The following is a 21,142-nucleotide window of genomic DNA, read 5'->3' as shown; positions in this document are numbered from 1 at the left end:
CCCCTCAGATCCTGGATTAACTTCCCCTCATTCTCCAGCCTGCACAGAGCCAATATTTCAATTACTAGGGCCAGTGTTCCAAAAGAAAAACAAAACACACAACAAAAACCCCACAACAAAATGACAGCACACACAACACCTCCCATCCCTCAGAAATGCTGTCTGCATGTTCACAAAGCTTAATACTCTTTAAGCAAATTTTGCTGGCCACTGCTTATGTCAAACTTGCCAGCAAGGCTGCTATTAAAAGTCAGAAAGCAACAGGAACATTTCTCTGTGCAGATTTGTGTTCTCCACACCCCAAGAGTGGCAGTAGGATGATTCTTACAGCTTGAGAACAATTTAATCAATGTAGGAGTTGGTATAAGCAGCACGTTATTTAAATGCATTATAATGCTGGGAGTGTTTTATGGTTCAGTTATGACTAAAGGGACCAATTTGCTTTAAACACAGAACTGCACCACTGGACATCAATAACACTAAGTAGTGGGAAGCTGCTGCAAAGAGCTGTTGTTGTCCATGGAGAAAAGCAGAGGCAAAACAAGAACCTTTGGTCAGTATCTTTGACACAGACATGACGGAAATCCTGACAAGATGTAGAGTTATTCTCCACAGAAGCTGCATGAGCAATTTGGATCAAGTGCCAGTGCACTTTTCTGGACAACTAATGATATTATAGCTACCTCAGCTATACATCAGTAATACTTTAGTCAATTACAATATTAATGCAATCACATAATCCTTCGGCCACCCATTCTCATTCTGCTGCTCACACTGCAGGTTTTACAGTCAATGCTTTATGTGAAAAATCTCAGGTTAATTCACGGGGAAAAAATGTTTCCTGAGTCTTGGCAGAAACATTTCTCTGGCTCAGGTTTAAGTGTCACCCACTGGATGTCTCACACAGCCACCAAGATGACAAGCTAGCTTACTCTGAATCATTTTTCAAATAGGAAATTGCCAAGTTTGCATCAGCTCATTTAATTTGCTAATGAAGCCCAATTCCCCCTCAAAAGGGGAAATACTTTTTTAAAATGACACAACTATGCTTAGCAGTGTGGGCATGGTAAAAGCACAACAAAACCCAAGCCACCTCAAACTGTGTAAGAATGAAGCCTGGATTTTTTTTTATTTTAACATTTACAGACTCTAAATAATTTTTACCAGCACATTGCATTATCAAGGTACAGACAACAGTGATATTAAAGCTTCTGGTGTATTTCTGCACCAGACCCTGTACTGAATGTGTGCCACATGAACAAAAAACCCAAATCCACAATCCTTCCCCTGTCTCCAGATCCCTCATTCATCTCAACCCAAACACCAGACAGCCCAACTCACACTGCTGCTGGCAGTTCTGCTTTCTCCAGTGTAATTCACCAAATATTTGATGCTTAAACAAGCAAGATGTACTTTAACAGAGAAAATAGGGCAGACTACAGTACTAGACAAACTAGATCCAATTTCACTTGGATCTGATTGTATTGCAGTGTTCAAGGAAGGCAACATTATTATAAAATTATGTTCCACTCTTTGATTTAAAGAGACAAATCCATGCCAAGATTCCACTATCTAAACAAGTACAGCAAGTAAAGCAGAAAAAGGAAGAGTAAAAGCATAAAGAATAAAAAATGCTTCACTGTTTACTAGCACTATATATTCTCCCATAGAAAAAATTAAAAAATGACATTTGCAGACATATTAACAGCCCCAAAGTTATTCCAGCTCTCAAGCACAATGGAAATGCCTGTTATTACAAATCATTGCTCATCTATAGTTCTCCAGCTACATTTAAAGTTTTCCTGGAATAGTTTAACTGCAATCCATAAGTAATCTTTCAGCAATCGATTTCGAAGTAAAATGTGTCGCAGCACAATTTAGTACCTGCAGTCTCAGGCAATCACTTGAGTGCTTTCACAATGTGTAACAGAATGTCACAGTGACATTTTTAATGATGCCTGACTATTTATATTGAGTGCCCAGAATAAAGCCAAGCAAATGAAAGAATTTAGGCAAACACAATTACAGCTTAATTGACTGCAAAACAAAACTTCCCCTCTATTGTAAAATACTGGAATTTAAGATTCCTCTGAGCTAAGAAGTCACAAACTGATTTATGCAAGAATCACTTTCAAGCCTACTGGAAGTTGTTTGCACTTTCAAGGCAATTGGAAGTTGTTTGCTAGAGATTTCTAAGACAATCCTATCTATAAAACACTGAAATACAACACTTTATACACTTTTTACATTAAAAAGAAATACAACCAAACAAAAATCTCGTTAAGATACAGATTTATACTTTTTAATTAGAAGGAAGGGCTAGAACACAACTTCAGAAACCTACAGTTAAAAAGCCCAGGACACCTAGGGAAGCTATAATACCGTGTAAAAAAACAAACCAGAAGTTTTTTATTGACTTAAAAATAGGTTCTATTGTGAGTCATAAGACAAACTGCCAAAAAAAATTATAGGTGCCTTTAAAAATATGATTCAATGAAGCTCCTTAAAACTCAGTTGTTCTCAAACAGCATTATTATATTTATAGTCAAGATTTCAAAAAAACACTTTCTCCAGAGGGTTCTGCAGCAGGCTGATGAGCTTTAGGGCCAAATGCATTTAACTGAATGTTATGAATATGTAAGTGGCAAGCTGAAAAATGGAGCTGCAGGGAATCCTCACATAGGGCAAGCTGCTCAGAGACACTGCCTTGCATCCCCAAAACAAACTGAGAAGTGCTCTCAGTATTTCAGAGTTACACCAAAAAGGAGGAGAAAAGGGTGTTAAGATAAGGTTATCGTTTTCATTAACATCAGATTTGCTGGAATGAAGGTACAAGCAGGCAAAATGCAGAATAAATGGGCTGAGTGGGCATTGCTGTGTGAAGCCCATGGCATGGAAGTGTCCCAGTGCCAGGCACCACCTCCAGGGCTGCTGCAGCATCTCTGCCACACCTGGCTGTGAGCACCCTGCACAGCAGCAGCTGAGGAGCAGGGAGCTCTTAAGGAACCTGAAGTCTAAGGAGGGTTTAAAATAAATCTGCACTTTGCAGCCCCGGAGCTCTGGAGGTGTCAGAGCTTGTTGTGGAGCTCCCTCTTGAGGGGAGAGGCTGCCCTGTGCCGAAGGCATCGCTGCAGCCCTGAAACTCACTCTGCTCAAAACCTGGGTGACCTTGATAAAGAGAGGCTATCAAAGGCTATCTATCTATCTATCTATCTATCTATCTATCTATCTATCTATCTATCTATCTATCTATCTATCTATCTATCTATCTATCCATCCATCCATCCATCCATCCATCCATCCATCCATCCATCCATCATATAAAACTATCTCCTCGAGCCTCTGAACACCACTGCACACACAGCACCAGGTGCTTTTGAGACACAAGCACTGCAGCTTTTCACAGATAGAGAGAAGATAAGCACATGTCAAACATGGAACATAAATCCAAGAGGTGCTTCACTTTTCACAGTGCTGGCAGTGCAGGAGCACCAGACAGCAAAACCTCTGATATTGTGAGCCATGAAATGGAACAATACACACTGAGGATGAGAGACTATCAGTGCTGGCTGTTACTAAAGAAACTGCAGCTTCACCAGGTTTATTTAATGCCACTGAAATGTCCCTTTCTTTGGAGAACATTTTTGCTGCATCCATCTCCTTGCTAGACCAACCTTGTCCCACCACACCAATGTCTTTGCTGCCCCAAGCTGCAACATGGACTGACACCTCTGGGTTTTAATGAGCTGAATGATGTTTATCAAAGTTTGGAAAAATCTTCAAAGGGATTCTGCTGAAATCTCCCTCTCAAACCCAGCATTGTTTCACAAGCTTCAAAGGGCCCTGACAGGGAAGAAGCTTTCAGCACAGATATTCCTGAGGAAAGGCTTCTTCCAAACTCCTGTGAAGAACAGCTAAAGGCTCAATACCAGCTGGCCAAGGAAGCCTTTGGAAGCAGTGCCAGAGCCAAAAGAACAAGCCTTGCATGTGGTGATCATACTTGAGCACTGCTGAGCCCTCAGTCAGCACTTTCTCCAGTCCTTGAGCAAACAAACATCCAGGCTGGCTATTGAGTCATCCCTGACTGCCTCTGCCTCAGGACTGGGAGCTTAACAAACCAGTGGAAAAGGATTTCTATGAGAATCTATAATTCAGAAAAGATTCCTTTTCTTGTAGTCATACTTTTCTAGGAAGGCTCTCCCTGCCATTTCTTTAATCAAAGAAACATTTTCAACCCTTTTCCAGCTCAAGCTGTAAGACTGTCAGTCACATAATTTTAAATCTCACATCCTCTGACAAGGCTTGTGGCTTTAGTAAGCTTTCCTGGTTTTTTAGGGCAGTATGGATTTCACCTTGATTGTCTAAAACACAGCTCACTGGGCTGTCCTCAGTGACTGCAGTGACACAAAGGAAGAGCACCACTCCAGAGAGGCCAACCCCTCCCACTGCACGTCCTGATGTGATGAAGCCTTCAATTTATCTGTCATTTCATAAATCTGTCTCTTCATTGAATGCACCACTCCTAAAACAGACTTTCACCTTTCAGAGGCCAGGTTACAGCCAGATCATCATCTAAAGCAACACACATCTTGTGATTAACCTCTTGTTAGAGTCTCCCTCTACATTCTGTGAAAAATACAAGACCAGCAAAATAGAAGTGACAAAAGAACCACCCCAAATTACTAGCAAGCATCAGATCTTATTTGATTAACACAAAAGCTTGTGGAAATTGTACTTCAGCTATACCGTGGCTTGAAAGCCTAGGAAGGCTTGGGCCTAGGAAGGTTTCTCAGAGAGCACTGACCTAAAAGTTTGGCTCCCTACATCCAAAAGACACAATAATCAACCAAAACTATGAAAGCAGGTTGGGAATACATATCATAGCCCACATGAAGCTTTAAGAAATACTCTCTAGAAGTCAGAGATGTTTCCTTACTTTTCATGGTGCCCTCCTCCTCCTCCTCCTCGGTGTTGATGACCATTGTGCCCAGCTGGGACTCCAGGGTGCCATCGTGCTCTATCATGGTGTTGGCTCCATCACTCATGGTGTTCACAGCTCTGATTGTGCCAGTTTCATCTCCACTCGCCCTCACCATGGTGCCTGAATCTGTCTCATCCTCCTCCTGTTCAAACATACCACAAACACAGATTTTACTGATGAAGTGCCATGAGGAATGGCTGTGTTTAAGTCACACTAATTCAAGGGGTTTTTTTACAGACACACACAGAAGCAACGTTTGGTTTATGCACTTTGTTCTCTCCCTGTCATCTCCAAACAGGTAATAAAAACTAATGAATACTTTTCTGCCAGCATGGTAAGTAAGAGAACAGATAAATAAACTTCTCAGTGCAAGTTGTATCTCATTTCTAAGCTGCTGAAGTGTTTGAAAGGGTAGATTAGAGCACTCAATCAGTCATTAGTGTTTCTATTCATGCAGGCAGTTCTGAGAGCTGACCCTAACCCTCTGTCTCCAGTGGTACAGCTCACTGAGAGTCACCAGGTCTAGGTCTAGAGAGTATGTAGCACATGGAAATAAAAGCCCCTCATCCTGTTTTTTTTTTCTATTTCTAATATTTTGGCAGTTTTACTCATTATAAACTTCAAGGGCACTGAAAAAAAAATTAACTACATTTACAAATCTTTAAAAAGGATTCAAACAAATGATCAAAGTTGGGTAACTTTTTTCAGTGAAAATTACTTTTTATCTTTCCATTTGCTTAAAGGGACTAATAAAAAAAGTTGGAATTACTGCTGCCAAGGCTTAGGAGACTGATTCTGTAGGAAAAACACAACCTCTTCAAACCAATTCTGGCAGAACAACTTCCTGGCAGGGTTATGTTAGCCAAAGGTGGCAGTTCCATCAGGTGTGTGCTTCACTAAGTGTGGATTGTGACTAGGACTTCATGAAGAACTGGGTCAAGATTTCCACAATCCATTTGGTTTCTTGAAATTGTGGACCAGCTATCCAACGGCAGGAACAGAAGTCCCTTTCCAGGTTTACAGTAGAGTTTCTAGGCATCTCACCTTAGCTGAGATGCTCCTGTTTTGTTCTCAGGATGAAGTTCACATTCTTTATGTGACCATGGCCTTACTGATCTGTGTTAATGTTAGAAAGAAAGCACACAGGTGTTGCACATCAAGCTCTAATATTCCATCTCAGTGTCATGGAAAGAGAGAAGTCACCTCTCCATGTTCTGGTGTTCCCAGCATTTTACCTGTTGTGTCAAGAGTGTCTACAAAATTTACTTTCCAACCTCAAAACCAACAGCAAGAGAGGAGAAAACTATACAAGATGCTAATAGAGGAGAATTAATTTTGTGGAGTTGAGTGGGTGAGAGGAAGTAATAAATTTGTTAGCTACACATCATTTAGCAAAGGACTGCATCAGAAGTTTTCACATCACTTGGGAAGTGTTTGAGAAGCTTTTCTGCTGGCAGACACGGAGTAGAGAAGCTTCAGGAGAACACACACACCAACAGAGAGGACTCAACTCCACCACACAGACACCACCTCTGTGACCCCAGATCAGTCAGAAAGGAAGAAGGGATGGCAAAGACAAAACTCAGGGTGGGGACAGTACTCATAGAATTGACATCATGGCAATGTGACCAATAAAGTTACTTCCACACTGAATAAATACCCAGTCCTGGAGTGCAAAACCAGATGCACATTGTGTTCAGCACAGACACCAGGGACCATGCTGCTCAAGCGTCACCCCTGAGCAGGGCTGGCACACAGTGCTTTGTGCTGCCCATTTCATTTACTCAGGCTGAAGCAGGCAGAGGCTCAAAAACCAGTTTTCAACATGCTTCCCAAATCCACATGCTGTAACCACTGAAACAGAGAGCCAAACTGAAATCCACAGCAAGCCCTGAACACTTCCCATGCCCTCACCTCAGGCTTCTGTCGGTTGCTCTTGTGCAGAAGAAAGTTTCTATAAGGGATGTTCTAAAGCACAACAGTAAAACAACACAACAGACTTATATCACAGTGCATCAGAGATAATGTTATTACTCTGTACAAGGAGAGCAGTCTAAGACCTGAACCTACAATGAAAACATTCTCACTACTGCATAAATAATAGAATCCAACTGGGAAAATTAATCAAGTCTTCTGCATACAGCACTTTGTAGCCCAGCCTCAAGCTACACTGTAAGGTGAACAGGACCCCACTCATACTGCCTGTCCCACTCAAATACAGCTTGAGCAGGGACCAACCATCACGTTACACTCATGAAGTAGAAAACTCCAGAACTAAGTCAAATCCACTGGCAATTGGACAAAATACTGCAAAAACAAAACCTGAAGCAGTTAAGTCTTATGAAAGGAGTGAGAGTTTGGACTTTGCACACTGCTGCTATTAAATACTCACTGAATTTTCTTCATCCTCCTGATCCAGCTCACGCTGCTGTGCCTCTTGGCGTTTCAGCTTGATGTCCATTGCTTCATTAATCAGGTCCCTCAGAATTGATACTCCTTTGGCACTTTTAACAAATGGATGCTGAGAAACATTTTAAAAACAAATAAGCATTGCATCCAAAGCAGGACAGAACAGTAAAACACTGTTACTATGGCCTACTTCAAATCAAATTAAGGTTTAACTTGAAACATTACTAAAATAATTACCCAGTCCTTCTGTTTGGCACAGGAGGGAGAACTTCCACCCCCCAAACAAGATCAAGCTCCAAGGGCACAACTGATGAGAGACCTTAGGCTCATTCACCACCCACAGCTCCACTTACTTCTTTCCTTAGCTTAGCTGTCAAGAATCAATTACACAGACCATTACCATGCCTGGAACATTCTGAGCAACCACTTACACTCAGCCTGCCCTGTTTTGTGTTTTAAGAGACACTTTCTTGGCAGTGCTGGTGGGAATTTGAAAGTAAAACAACAAATCCAAACCAAACAAAACCAGCAAACCAACAACAAACTCTGAAAGCCAAAACAACAAAAACACCCCAGAGAAGACAGAGGAAGTTGAAGTCAGACTGGTTCTTAAAGAACTGAGAAGTTGAAGTTGAGTGTGAAATTTTTATAACAAGTTACTAAAAAGTACAATCTGCAGTGAGCAGGAGCAGCAAGAAACGAAACCAACATCTCAAGAGCCGCACAGCACAGCCCACCCTGGGCAAGCCTCCCCCAGAGTTTATGCTCTCCTAGGAAAAGCAGACCTGCAGCAGCTGTGTTGCAGTGGCTCTCTGCTCCGGGCTCTTCACAAGACACTGCTTCACAAAGTCTGTGAAATTGTCCGACCACAGCTCCGGCTTCCGGAACGTTGGAGGAGGATTGGTAGGAATCATGAAAATGGCCTGAAAGCAGGAGAGTATTTCAGATTTCCACAACAAAGCTTAGAGCCAACGATTCAACAGAAATACACCCAAACACACGCTGGTACTAAAGAACAGTGACTTTTCCAGGTGCAGCCTCTGAGGAGTTTGTGCCAATATTTCACACAAATCTGCTCACAGGGATCAAGCAGCAGGAAAACAGACTTTTCTCACTAGGTGCTCATATCTGGCAGAGCCATTATGGGCCCCAAAAGTGTGAATCTGACATTTTTCAGTCCCTAAAATTTGTGCTTGCATTAAAAAAAAAAAAAATTTAAAAATCCACTTTGCATAACCCAGCTGGAAATACCCTTTACATCCAACACAAAGCACCAGCTATGTCTTAACAGAAGGGGACTGTGATTTTTTTATTCCCATGCAGATTCTTCTTGACAAAGACCTGTTTTAATTTAATCAACAGTACAAAGAGCTGACAGAAAACAAATTGTTCTACATATTAAAAACAAGATTGCATGCTGATATATGATTCAGCCAACTATGATATCAAACCTTTTCCATACAGCAACACATTTAAGGCCACGGTCCTTACCCTCATGGGATGAATATCTGCATATGGTGGCTTTCCTTCAGCCATTTCTATTGCAGTGATTCCCAGGGACCAGATGTCTGCCACACAATTATACCCAATTTCCTGAATCACTTCTGGAGCCATCCAAAATGGGGTCCCTATGACTGTGTTCCGCTTTGCCATGGTGTCCTGAGGAGAAAAGGATAAAGATCCAGACAACAGCAACTGTATTAGCCATAAACAGTCATTAATGATTAATCATCATTAATTATCACCCTAATTATCTTGCACGCATGCAGATTATTAGGCTCAGCAAGACTAGAATACAGAAGTCTGCAAAGATCAATTAAAATGTGCTCACAGAACTTAAAAGTATACTAAAAAAAAGCAGCAAATGCTATTGCAAACCATTACTTAGTTGTAACAGCTTCCACAGAGGAAGATCTGCTCTAATCTGCTGCTGGTTTAGCATCCCATGGTGCAAAGTGCTAAAAACCATCTATGAACAATTTGTCCAGCTCCACATTCCCATCACACACACAGGTTAAAAATATAAACTGCAATGTACACAGCCACCCTGGTTTTACTTACTGTAAGTTGTCCTGCCACTCCAAAATCAGCAAGTTTAGCATGTCCCTCTGTATTTAGCAATATATTTCCAGCTTTGATGTCCCTGTGTATTTTCCTCATAAAATGCAGGTACTCGAGTCCTTTCAGTGTTGATTGCACTATTGTGGCAATTTCCTCCTCTGTGAGCTGAAGAAGGGAAGAGTTACTGCCAGCATACCAGTGGACGAGACACAGCACTATTGTGCTTTGGTCTGTATTTTACTGAGATTCACTAATTGCCACTTAATTGCCTTCACTAAAGGTTGCCATACCAATGGGGAATTAGTTAGTGACTTATGTAGCAGAATTAGATCACAACCATCATACATAAACACACTACTACATTTCATATGCCACAACCTTTTCTCAGCTTGTAATTCTTATCCTGAAATAACCAAAGTAAGGCAAAGTAGGGTCTTACTTGGAATCAATCTGGGTTTTCAAGAAAACCAACACACCAATTAAATTGTCCAGAGAACCAAAACTCAGTGTAATCAATTTTGTCATTTTCAGAGTAACAAAGGACCTGCATCTCTCAAGTTATGGCCAGTGGTTGTGACAGGCACTGAACTCTGAGAATTCAGCCCTAACTACTCACACTACACCCACAGTCCCACCCCTGCCCTCAAAGGAGAAAGGACACACGTACAGTTTTATTTCGTAACCGAATAATGTCAGACACAGATCCAGCACCACAGTACTCCATGACTATCCACAGGTCTGTGTTCTTGAAATAGCTGCCATAGTATTTCACCACATGAGGACTAGGAAAAAAGAAGGATAAAACAAAGGGTCAGACACCAGGTACCAGCATCACTGAATAAGCACAATACACTGCAGAGACCCTGAGTACATTTTAGAAACTCAGAGCTGAAATGCCAACCTAGGGCAGAAGCATTCCAGAACACCCTGAATTCTGCACAGGGCTCCCCAGTCCTGCCAAGCCTGCTCCCACAGCAGGGCTCACATGACCTGCCAGTAAGTCACTCCAGGGAGCTAAACTGTCCCACAAATCCCACGGAAACAAGGGGTGATTAGCCTTCAGTCTGAACCAGGCTACAGCAGGGTCAGTGCTGGGGCAGGACAGGGAATGGGAAACAGGCCACAGCAGCCCCTGGAAAAGGGGGTTTTTCTGCAGAACATTTGCAGACAAACAGAAACAATAAATAAAGCCCACAATTTGCTGGAAAATAACTATCATGCTCATAAAGACAAATGTTCCCCCACTACCACGTGAACCTACTTGTCTCTTTGATTTAGTCCAGGATATATTTTAGGATCTCAGCACAACCTAAGACTGCCTCAGTCAGCTTTCTGGCTGCCCAAGAAGCAAAAAACCTAGTAAAGTACACTGCTCAGAAAAACCATGTGTCCTCTGGAAAAGGTAAAGCAGAAACTAACAGAAAGACTGTCCCTGATTTGATGGGAAGGGAGCTAAGGAACAAAAGCGTGTTTAATTTATTTTCTGCTGAACATTTTCTAATGAAAAAGCTTTAAAACTAGCAGGTCAGTCACACTGCAGTGTCCCTTAATGCTTGCACAGAAAATGTGATGCTCCAGTGATTCACTCCCTCTGCTGTTCACAACTCTGAGGTCTCACTTTAGGCCTTACAATACTAATATTTAATTTAAGAGAAAGTAGTAATGCATTTCAAGTTACACAGTAAGATTTTTCAGGAACAATTTCTTTTCAAGATACACTCTGCTGCCTGCCCCTAAGTCATCTTCATTTAACTACAGTGAGAGTGGAATGCAGTAGAGTAAGTGACTGGGACCACAGTTTTATACTGCTCATGTAATTTATTTTAAATGGCTTTCCACACAGGAAGTCCTTCAAAGTAGTGTTTCCTAAGGCCAGATTCACAATACCAGAAGAAATGAGTGTATTTAAAACCTTCAGCTTTGCACTTTGAGAGGGTCTTCCCTACCCACAAGCTCTTCACTGGCTAAATCACTGCAGCACTTCTTCCTATAAAAACATGCACAAAGGGGAACAACAACCATCACAGAGCTGCCAGCAGGTTATTCAGGGGATGCTCAGATCAGCTTGCACTGCAGCAGAGCCTGTAGAGGCAGGACAGGAGCGGGAAGGACAGTCCTGCCACAAGAGCAGGTGACAGCACGGAGCTGTGCACACGCAAGAGCAGCCATGCATTAGCGGCTCTCATCCACGTGCCCTTTAAAACAGAAACAAAAAGCCTCCTTCTGACAGTTTTCTATGCCTTGCTGGGAAGGCAGCACCAAGGCAAGGTTGTTGGGGAAGATGAAACGGGAAAACCTTATAAATATGACTGTCTGGCAAAAGATTTTGAGAATATTGAAACTATAAGCGAGATTGAAATGAAAGCAAGCTTTGAGATACCTCAGTTACTGAACAATGGGAAAACAATGGTGTGGCTGGCTGAAGGTAATCCCCTTTTGATGGAACAACACCCTCTGCTTGCAGACAGGCCCAAGACTCAGAGCAGACCCTGCAGCTTGGCAGAAGGGGCCCAAAGAGGAGTTTTTAGGGTTTAAAATGTAACACAGTATGGTAATGTAATGATTCTTACAGGCTGTATGTAAATGCTGTAGGATTTGTATATTGTACTAGACTGGTTAGTGAGAATCAGAATATTCAGCACAGAAGATTTATTGCATTGGAATGGGAACTTCGCTCTCTTATGCTTTTGCTCTCTCACCCTCTCATCCTCTCTGCCCCTCTCCTCTCTCAGCCTGCTCTGAGCTGTGTCTGGCAGCTCCCAGCCCCCAGGCCCTTTGCAATGAACCCCAAGCTCCAGCCCTGGCTGCACAGATCTCTCGTCTCTGTCCATCCCCACTGTCCTACCCCGCAATGCTCCTACATAAGACCATGGCTCTAATTTGATTAAATGCCAGGTCACAGGTGATACTTTTCCTTGAGTCCCAATAAAAGGTTTTGGAACACACACTTACCTGTCACATTGTTGCATTATGGAGATTTCCTTGATGATTTCTTGCAGGTCAGATTCCACAGGAACTTGTTTAATTGCAACAACTTGACCCGTTTCTTTATGGATGGCTTTGAATACACTGCCATAAGAACTGGAAAACAGAACGTGAAAACAAATACTGAATATAGTAATGTTTTAAAAATATAAATGTTATTGTTTTGCTTTTTGTGAGTGTAACCATCAGGTAAAACATTAACTATCCTTTTGTTAAAAATATTTTGTATTTTAATGTAAATAATCAGCCCACTAGCTTTTAAACACTGTAATAGAAATAAATCAGCAAACAGACAGTGAGGAAAGAGCACACCATCATTAAACTGAGCATAGCTTTGGAATGGCCTTTCACACAAATTCAACACCTAAAAAGTCTCTTTTTCCAGCACAGAGTACAAGCTGAGCATCAGCAAGAACTACAGCTCTGGTCAGAGAGGCTTGCTTGTTCCTGTCAGATATTATCACTCTTATTTCCAGCTTCTTTACTTACAGCAGCCAGGCAGATTTACAACTCAGTCTTTTCAAACTGCTCCAGGCAGTGAACATGTCAGTCCTGGAGTGTTCCCATGCTGCTCAGCCTCACCAAAGGGCACAGCATCAAAAGTTCACTTCCACCAGGCAGATTTTCCTCAAGATGTACCAGGGATGAGCTACAAAATCTTTGAGTTCCCATAATGCTCCACCAACTCCAGGCTGGGATTTTTCACAAACTTTTAAACTCCCTACTGCTGACCCATAACCTGCTATTTAGATTAAGCTCCTGGGAATCAAATTCTTTATTCTGTTATTAACCAAACAATGTCACTATGTCAGTAGCTACCTTTCAGAAACAAGACTATGACAAAAGCGAAACATCAGAACACTCCTCTGTTACACAGATGTGTTTTCCTAGGGAAATATACATTGGGCCCACTGGAACACAACACATACCCTTCTCCAAGCTTCTCCAGGACATCAAATACTTCTTCAGGCTGTTTGGTTAAACTGTCTTCATCTAACTTCTTCAGCTGCCTGTATGGGTAAGGAGAGAGAAATTATTACATTTAATTTTAAGACAGTTTGGGCTCTGCTGAAACAGAAGAACAAATACCACCACTTAAACATACAAAAGGTTTGGCATGAAGTAAATTGACTATGAAGTAAGTTTATTTCACCTGATGCGAAGACCCAATATTATTAGTATCCAATTGCAAAAAAGGACTGGGAATTACAAAGAATAGAATGTGAGCAGGCACACAAATCCACAACTCCTCTTGGCAGAAATCAGTTTCAGGATCTATATGCTGGTGGTCACATCTCAGCATGGCACAGTCTTGAAGCCATTGAACATACCTGCTGAATTTCAATATCTGGAATCGAAGGATACCCACCAAAAAAAGGAAACATCATCTCTCCTGATGTTTAGAGTATGTGTGGAATACATTTGCTGGCAGGCAGGAGGCAATACTGCTCTCACCTGCACATTTTTAACATCAGAACTTCAGATCTTAACTTCATGGGCCTGGACATTTACTAGGAAGATTCTATCAGGAAAAAAGAAACTGCATCTGACTCTCAGGATCTTGATGCCATCCCTCTTAAAGTAATGCTAATAAGAGTCAGCTGAAATAATTTCTAGGAATAAAAACCTGCCATGTGCTGTGGTTCTTCACGTGGCCCCCCTTTCCCCCAGAACAGCTTTTAGGGAGATGCCGTACACAAAGCAACACAAAGCTCAATCATATTTGTTTGAGTCTGCACTGGAGAGCTGTTCACCAAACCTCCTGAAACAGCTAAGGACTACATAACAAAAAGGTCTGAAAACAGTATTTTATTGTCAGTGGTAAGAGTATCCAACAGCCCACAAACAAGTGCTCTTTCATTTTCACATGAACTAAAAAAATCTGAAACAACAACAAACAAAAACCAGCCAACAAAACCCCCTACAAACTCCCTAAATCAGCTCATTTGAGTTTTTCAAACACAGAAACTTAAAAGAGTCAGAGTTTTTAGCACTGACTGGTGTTTAAAGTAAAACACGTGTGGTTGCCTGCAACCTCGAATTGCTCCTGGAAGCTCTTACAGCTGCTGCTAAAGATCAGAACTCCAGTCGCAGGAATACTAATTTTTATACTAAATATGTAACTTTTTAACCCAATTTCTTCAGAAATAGAATGAAAAACCATTCATTGACCCCTGGCTATTATGTTTATGTACAAAAGCCACAAGGGAGGAGCAGCTCACGCATGGAGCACATACAATGGCTTCCTGAAGCAGAGGAAACATTATATAGAAGCAGACTCAGGAAGTGGTGAAATACTGAAAGTAGCTGCTGGCTTCCCTGCTCAGATAAGCATTAAACAGAATTTACTTGTCCCTGTGAAAATGGAGAGGGAAGAAGCTGTGGGAAAAGGGGAAAAGCAAGTAACACATGCACCAGAAAACACATAAGACACCATTTCCAAGGAGCCCAAAATGTGGTGACGCAAGAGGCAGACCCTTCTTGTTTAAGTTGAGGCCTAAATTCTACTAGCATAAAAGGAAAAAAAAAAGACTTCATATACCCAAACACAATAATCAGACAACTACTGTGCTTGCAGGAAACAGCGTAATTTCTACTACAATCCAGAAGCCCAATTACTTTGCATTGTCCTGCTCCACCGAGTGCACTCACTGCTGTCTGACACACGCTGCCTTTCTCCTGGATGTTTATACCACACAGACGGAACAGCAACACAAACCCAATCTCACCTCTGTTGTTATTCAGATCTAATCTTAATCACCTGCCCCATAAGCAATTATAGAATAAAACCAAGCTTGTTTTGTTTTTTAACAGAACATACATCACTGTTTAACCAAAGGGGGCAATGCCACTGGGGAGCAGCGCCAGCCGCTTCCTTTGTTCGCTGCCGGAGCGTCCCCGGGTCCCAGCTGCGAGGCACTGATAGGATTCGGACACTGACACTTCATCCCAGCTCTGCCCCGCAGCCCAGCCCGGTCTGGCAGCCCGAGATACGGACGCACGGCTTCGTATGGGGGTCGCCCCGAAACCCCCGAGGGTCCGGGCTCGGTGTGCTCGGTGTGCTCGCTGTGCCCGGTGTGCCTGGCGTGATTGCTGTGCCCGGTGCGCCCGGTGGGCTCAGTGTGCCAGCCAGGCACCGGTGTACCCGGTGTGCTTGGTATGCCCGGTGTGCTGGGTGTCCCCGGTGTCCCCGGTGTGATCGCTGGGCCTGGTTTGCCCAGTTTGCCCGGCACGCCGGGTGTGCTCGGTGTGCCCGGTGTCCTCTGTGTACCCGGTGAGCCCAATGTGCTCGCTGTGCCCGGTGTACTCGCTGTGCCCGGGCACGGCGGGAAGGCGGTAGTGCCAGGGCTGGGCACCGCTCCCGGACACGGCACCGGGGGCACAGACCCGCACAAAACTCACCCAAGGAGAGACGCGACAGGAGAACAAGTGACCGGGGCAGCGTCACCCCACGGGTACGGGCCAGCACAGCTCGTACAGCCGCGGCAGCCGGCGGGAGCTCCCGCAGCAGCGCGGGCAGCGCCTTGTCCCCAGCGTTCCGGTTTCAGCCGTTTTCCCGCACCTGAGTGCGGGGCTGTCCCAGCAGGGACCTGCCCGGTGCCAGGGGCTGCTGCCCACGGCCCCGCGGCTCCGGAGAACCGAGGGGGCCGGAGCTCGGCGCGCCCGCAGCCCCGCTCCCGGCCCCGCGCCGCCAGCAAGGGGGTGACACGGGCCGGAGCATCCCCGCTCCCGGCAGGGACACACCCCGCGCTTACCGGCGCGGGTTCCGCAGCTGCACCGTCTCCATGGCGGTCTGTCGGCGAGCCGCTCCGTCCCTCACTGCTCCATGGCACCGCTCGGCCGCCGCTTCCGCCCGCCGCCGGATGCCAGCGGGGAGCGCCCGCCCCGGCTCCGGCGGCAAGGGCGCGGCTTCCCGGGCGCGGCGGCGGCGGCGCGATGGCCGCGTCCCCCGGCTCCCCCGGTGCGCTGCGCCGGGCCGGCAACGAGGAGTTCCGCCGCGGGCAGTACGGCCCGGCCGCCGAGCTCTACTCGCGGGCGCTGGCGCAGCTGGAAGCCGCAGGTAGGGTAGGGCACGGCCCGGGGCGGGCGAGCGGGCGGGCGAGCGGGGGCACCCTTCTGAATCGCGTGTGCCCCGCGCAGGGGATGCCAGCGCCGAGGAGCGCAGCGTGCTGCTGGCCAACCGCGCCGCCTGCCACCTCAAGGACGGTGCCTGCAGCCTCTGCGTGGCCGACTGTACCAGGTGAGTGAGCGGCGGGGCCGGGGACACCCGGCGGGGCCGCGGGGAGCGCTGAGCCGGTGCTCCCGGGGCGGGCGGAGAGCGGCGCGGCCCCGGGCGCGCTGGCTCACGGCGCTCTCCGCTCCGCCGCAGCGCCCTGGAGCTGGTCCCGTTCGGGATCAAGCCCCTCCTGCGGCGGGCAGCGGCGTACGAGGCGCTGGAGAGGTACTCGCTGGCCTATGTGGACTACAAGACGGCGCTGCAGGTGGACTGCTCCGTGCAGGCGGCGCACGATGGAGTCAACAGGTGAGGAACGGTGCCCGGTGCCCGCAGCTGGTGCTGCTGCTCCAGCCGTGCTCATTCCTGCTGCCCTGGCAGGACCAAGCTGGGTCCCAGGCACACGGGTCCCTGGCTGTGCTCCCTCTGCCTGCTGGTGCCTTTCGTGGTGCTGGTCGAGGTCTGGGAGTCATTGCTGTGGGACGGTTTTTGCTCTGCTCGGTGCCTGGTTTAAAGGAAATAATGAACTAAAGTTCAGTGCCCTATCCTTTAAGCCTCTCTGTGTTTACAGGCTGCTATAGTCCTGCTCTCTTTCTGGTGCCCTCTGCTTGCCAGACCAAGGAGTGAAATGCATGGCTCTTGCTCACCTGAGCAGTCACAGCCCCAGCCCATGTCCTGTTGTGTTTTTAGCCCTGCTGGTGTGAAGAGAATCTTTTTGCAAATGTCCTGTCTATAGAACAAACCTAGAGATGCATGTAAAGAAATCAGAGAGATGCTGTTCTTAATGCACAAGCCAGGTTAAAAGTGACCTGGCTGGTACTGCATGGCCCAGCCAGGGTGACTGGGAGCTGTCTCTTCCAGGATGACTAAAGCCCTGCTGGAGAAGGATGGTGTGAACTGGCGTCAGAAGCTGCCACCAATCCCCACAGTGCCTGTTTCTGCCCAGACGAGGTGGAGCGCTCCTTCTGCCCAGGCCCCTGGGGCAAACACTCCTCCTGCAGCTGCACCACGGGGAGAAGGAGGTGGGAACGTGCCCTTGGGCTGGGCAGAGAGCCCTGGAGTCCCAAGGGTGATGAACAAGACAGCTGCCACACCTGCTTGGTGTGTCTGCAGCCAGGGCTGAGGCCTGGAGAAACCCAGGCCTGGTTCTGCCACAGCCTTTTCAGTTGATTCTGGTTTCTTTGATGTCTGTGTGTCTTGCCTCTGGTATAGGGATATTTGTTTTCTGTGAGGCTGTGGTATTCCTGTTGGTTTTATAGAGTTCTGTATCCTTTCACACCATTTCCAGATAAGACTGCTGCTGGCATGGAAAGAGCTAGAGTGCTTAAGGAAGAAGGAAATGAATTAGTGAAGAAAGGAAACCATAAAAAGGCAGTAGAGAAGTACACTGAGAGTTTAAAGCTCAACAAGGAATGTGCAACTTACACCAACAGGTACTGTTCAGCTCTTTGCCCAACTATTTCTTGGACCTGTATGAAAACCACCATGACACTTCCTGGCAGATCTATTTAATATTTGCTCCCAAACTAATGAATAAAACTAAAACCACCCCCTCAGGTTCACCCCAAGTGCAGCCTCCCCTGTAGTGTAACATTCTTTGATCAGGTAGTACAGAACCCCGTGGAGACACTCCCCTCTGGGCTGCCAGGGCATTTCTGCCTTGACTGCTTTGTCTGACAGGACTAGGGTATGTTGAGTGGTCTCTCCTCTCCTAAAAACCTCAAACTGCTGTTCTTAAACACTCAAAGTACTTGTAAGGCAGTTGCAGCAGGCAGAGCAGGTGCTGCACTGGCAGAGGCAGGAACCTGCATCCTCCAAGTGCAAACACACTTTGTCTTTATGGCAGGTTGCTCTAAACATCTTCCTTTTTGTTTCTTTGAAAACCAATTCCTTTTTTCCCTCCCTGTAAATGAAACAAACTTGAGCTCCAGAATAAGATGGCACAACACACGAGGATGGTTTTGGAGGCCAGCTCTGTGGTGCCCTGGCAGCTGCTCTGTTGTGGCTCTGGATGCTGCCAAAGGTCTCTGAGCAGGTGTGTGTGTGTTGCAGAGCTCTCTGTTACCTGAGCCTGAAGCAATACAAGGAAGCAGCACAGGACTGCACTGAAGCTCTCAAGTTGGATCCTAAGAATGTCAAGGCACTCTACAGGCGTGCTCAAGCACTTAAAGAGCTGAAGGTAAGTCAGTTGTTTCTGCAGGGCTTTAGGCTAGGACTTGATGGCTGTTGGTGCATGATCAGAGCCAGAGATACCCTTTAGGGCTTGTTCCTGTGCTAGAGAACCTCTGCCATCAGACCTTTAAGGACTAAGAGTCAGACATCACACTTTGCTGTTTGAATCTCATGAGTTTGTCAGCATTAGGTCCTATTTCTTAAGATACTGAAGGCAACTGTTTTTCACAGAATCAGACTGTGCTGAGTTAGAAAGGGCCCACTGGGACTCTTGAGTCCAGCTCCTCACCCTGCACAACACCACCCCCAGCAATGATACCCTGAGTGTTGTGCAAACTCTTCTTGGGCTCTGTCAGGCTTGGTGCTGTGACCACATCCCTGGGGAGCCTGGTCCATTGCCCACCCACCCTCTGGCTGAAACCTTTTCCTAATACACAACCCAGAGCTCCCCTGACACAACTTCAGGCCATTCCCACAGATCCTGTCCCTGGTCCTCACAGACACCAGGGTTGTGTTGAGGTTTATCTTTTTGTCTCACGAGGAATGCAGGAGTCTGTACTGGAGTACACATTGCATTGGTGTTGGACTCAGAATGCACTTGAGTGATGAAATTATCATTTTAGCCCTCGTTTGAACATGTTTTAGAATAGCTACATCAATGCCAGTGCTTGAGCAGTCACAGAGAGGGAGTCACAGGCTTGACTGTGCTGTCTTTGCCTCTGTTGCTGGGCAGTAGTTCTGCCTTAGACTTTTTTAATGCAGTACCCCTTCTGTCACGGATGTATTTTATGAAAAATCCTTTCAATAGGATTTTTCTCCTGAGAGAAGCTGAGAGGCCTCAGAAATGAAATATCAACAAGAATTATCTGCTGTGAAATGCAACAGGTGCATCTTTGATTGGTCTCATGTGGTTGTCTCTAATTAATGGTCAGTCACAGTCCAGCTATCTTGGACTCTGTGGTCAGTCACAAGATTTTATTATCATTCCTTTCTATTTCTTGCTAGCCTTCTGATGAAATCCTTTCTTCTATTCTTTTAGTATAGTTTTAATATATAATTTTCTTTTAATACATATAATAAAATAATAAATCAGCCTTCTGAAACATGGAGTCAAGATTCTCATCTCTTCCCATGTCAGAGTTGCCTGCAAATTCAACACCCCTTCACTTTCTAGGATTTCATATTAATGAAATAAAATATATATGAAATAAATTATTAATGAAATAAAAATATAAAATATTCTCTTTCTAGGATTACAAATCAAGTATTGCTGACATCAAGAGCTTGTTGAAAACTGAACCAAAGAACACAGCTGCACTGAGATTACTGCAAGAACTGAACAGAGCCTAGGGTAACCAAGCAACCAGGAAAGTTTGCTTTTCCACTGCAGAGAAAAGCTTTCTCCCTTCTGCTGTTGATACAGGGACCAGTCAATGCAGGATTGGTGTTAAATCTATCTTCCAGTGCTGCTGAGATCTGAGAGGTTCTGTACCAGCACAATGATTGCTAAGACATAATCTGTATCAAACTCTATTCAGCTGGCTCTGTGATCATGCACAGCTTTAGTGCCCCTCCCCAAGAGGCATTTAGGTTCATTTTCCTGGTTGAAGTCAACTCGCCTCTAACTATATTGGCCTCAGGGACTCTTTACATGCTGGCTAAGATGCACAGGAGTGGCTGTTCCTGTCTGAAGAGCTACAAGCAGAGGGGTTTTAGTCCTTATTCAGGTGACAGTTTTGCTGCATTTGTGCTGCTATTACTGAAAGAAAGTGGCTGCAAGAACTGCTGTAGTTGCCAGAGCACCACATACCCTTCTTGTGGCAGGGGCACAGTTACTGCACAGGGCCAAGCTTGTTGCCTCTCCCCCCTTGATGCCTGCTGGCCCTCAGCTGGGTTCTGCTGCTTTGTGTGGCTGGGCAGATGTTTACAGTAGCAGCTTTCTTGAATTATTCTGCACATTTAAGAGAACAGCAGCAAGTTCAGCCTGCCTTGTTACACTGTGCACTATTCTTTCAGATTCTGGGTGCTTGGGAATTTTGCAATGTTTTTTTTTGTCTTGTGTTTTTTTGTAAAGAAAAAACAAACAAAAAAAAACCACTTTAGCTCCTCTGTGCCTTTTGGAGCAGTTGCTGTGGGGTGTTACAGGGAGGAAAATACACAGTAACACCCCAGTTGAGGTCTGGCTTACTACTTCAATGCATGTTTAAATTTCTCCTCATCTGATATTGATGGCACTGATTTTAAATGGTAGATAAAGAGATACTTGGAGTTACTTTGTGAACTGTTAAAACCTGTTCTCATTAAAGCCATGTTTATTTTCA

The 21,142-nt window shown here is 45.2% G+C and overlaps 2 protein-coding genes across 3 annotated transcripts in view; one reads left to right on the top strand and one right to left on the bottom strand.

The window, feature by feature from the left end:
- Positions 1–16,270, bottom strand: part of STK4 (serine/threonine kinase 4) — a 48,629-nt gene extending 32,359 nt beyond the window's left edge. Inside the window, exons 1-10 of one of the 2 annotated variants that reach the window (XM_059480825.1) lie at positions 16,192–16,270; positions 13,366–13,446; positions 12,404–12,532; positions 10,119–10,233; positions 9,452–9,616; positions 8,882–9,049; positions 8,176–8,313; positions 7,374–7,502; positions 6,896–6,949; positions 4,937–5,123 (exon numbers count right to left, since the gene is read on the bottom strand). In XM_059480825.1, the coding sequence (XP_059336808.1) occupies positions 4,937–5,123; positions 6,896–6,949; positions 7,374–7,502; positions 8,176–8,313; positions 8,882–9,049; positions 9,452–9,616; positions 10,119–10,233; positions 12,404–12,532; positions 13,366–13,446; positions 16,192–16,223 (1,198 nt within the window). In that variant the 5' untranslated portion in view covers positions 16,224–16,270. The remainder of the gene's footprint in view (positions 1–4,936; positions 5,124–6,895; positions 6,950–7,373; positions 7,503–8,175; positions 8,314–8,881; positions 9,050–9,451; positions 9,617–10,118; positions 10,234–12,403; positions 12,533–13,365; positions 13,447–16,191) is intronic. The other variant, XM_059480826.1, reaches the window with a different exon arrangement.
- An 83-nt stretch (positions 16,271–16,353) lies between these two features.
- Positions 16,354–21,142, top strand: TOMM34 (translocase of outer mitochondrial membrane 34). Its single transcript, XM_059480758.1, has 7 exons — positions 16,354–16,496; positions 16,577–16,676; positions 16,806–16,958; positions 17,511–17,671; positions 17,938–18,082; positions 18,702–18,828; positions 20,073–21,142. The coding sequence occupies exons 1-7, from the start codon at positions 16,373–16,375 to the stop codon at positions 20,169–20,171; spliced, it is 909 nt and encodes a 302-aa protein (XP_059336741.1). The 5' UTR covers positions 16,354–16,372; the 3' UTR covers positions 20,172–21,142.

This window comes from Ammospiza nelsoni, chromosome 12 (genome assembly GCF_027579445.1).
Source record: "Ammospiza nelsoni isolate bAmmNel1 chromosome 12, bAmmNel1.pri, whole genome shotgun sequence".
Classification (NCBI taxonomy): domain Eukaryota; kingdom Metazoa; phylum Chordata; class Aves; order Passeriformes; family Passerellidae; genus Ammospiza; species Ammospiza nelsoni.
Note: the sequence above shows the minus strand (reverse complement) of the source record. Positions and strands in the feature narration are given on the sequence as shown.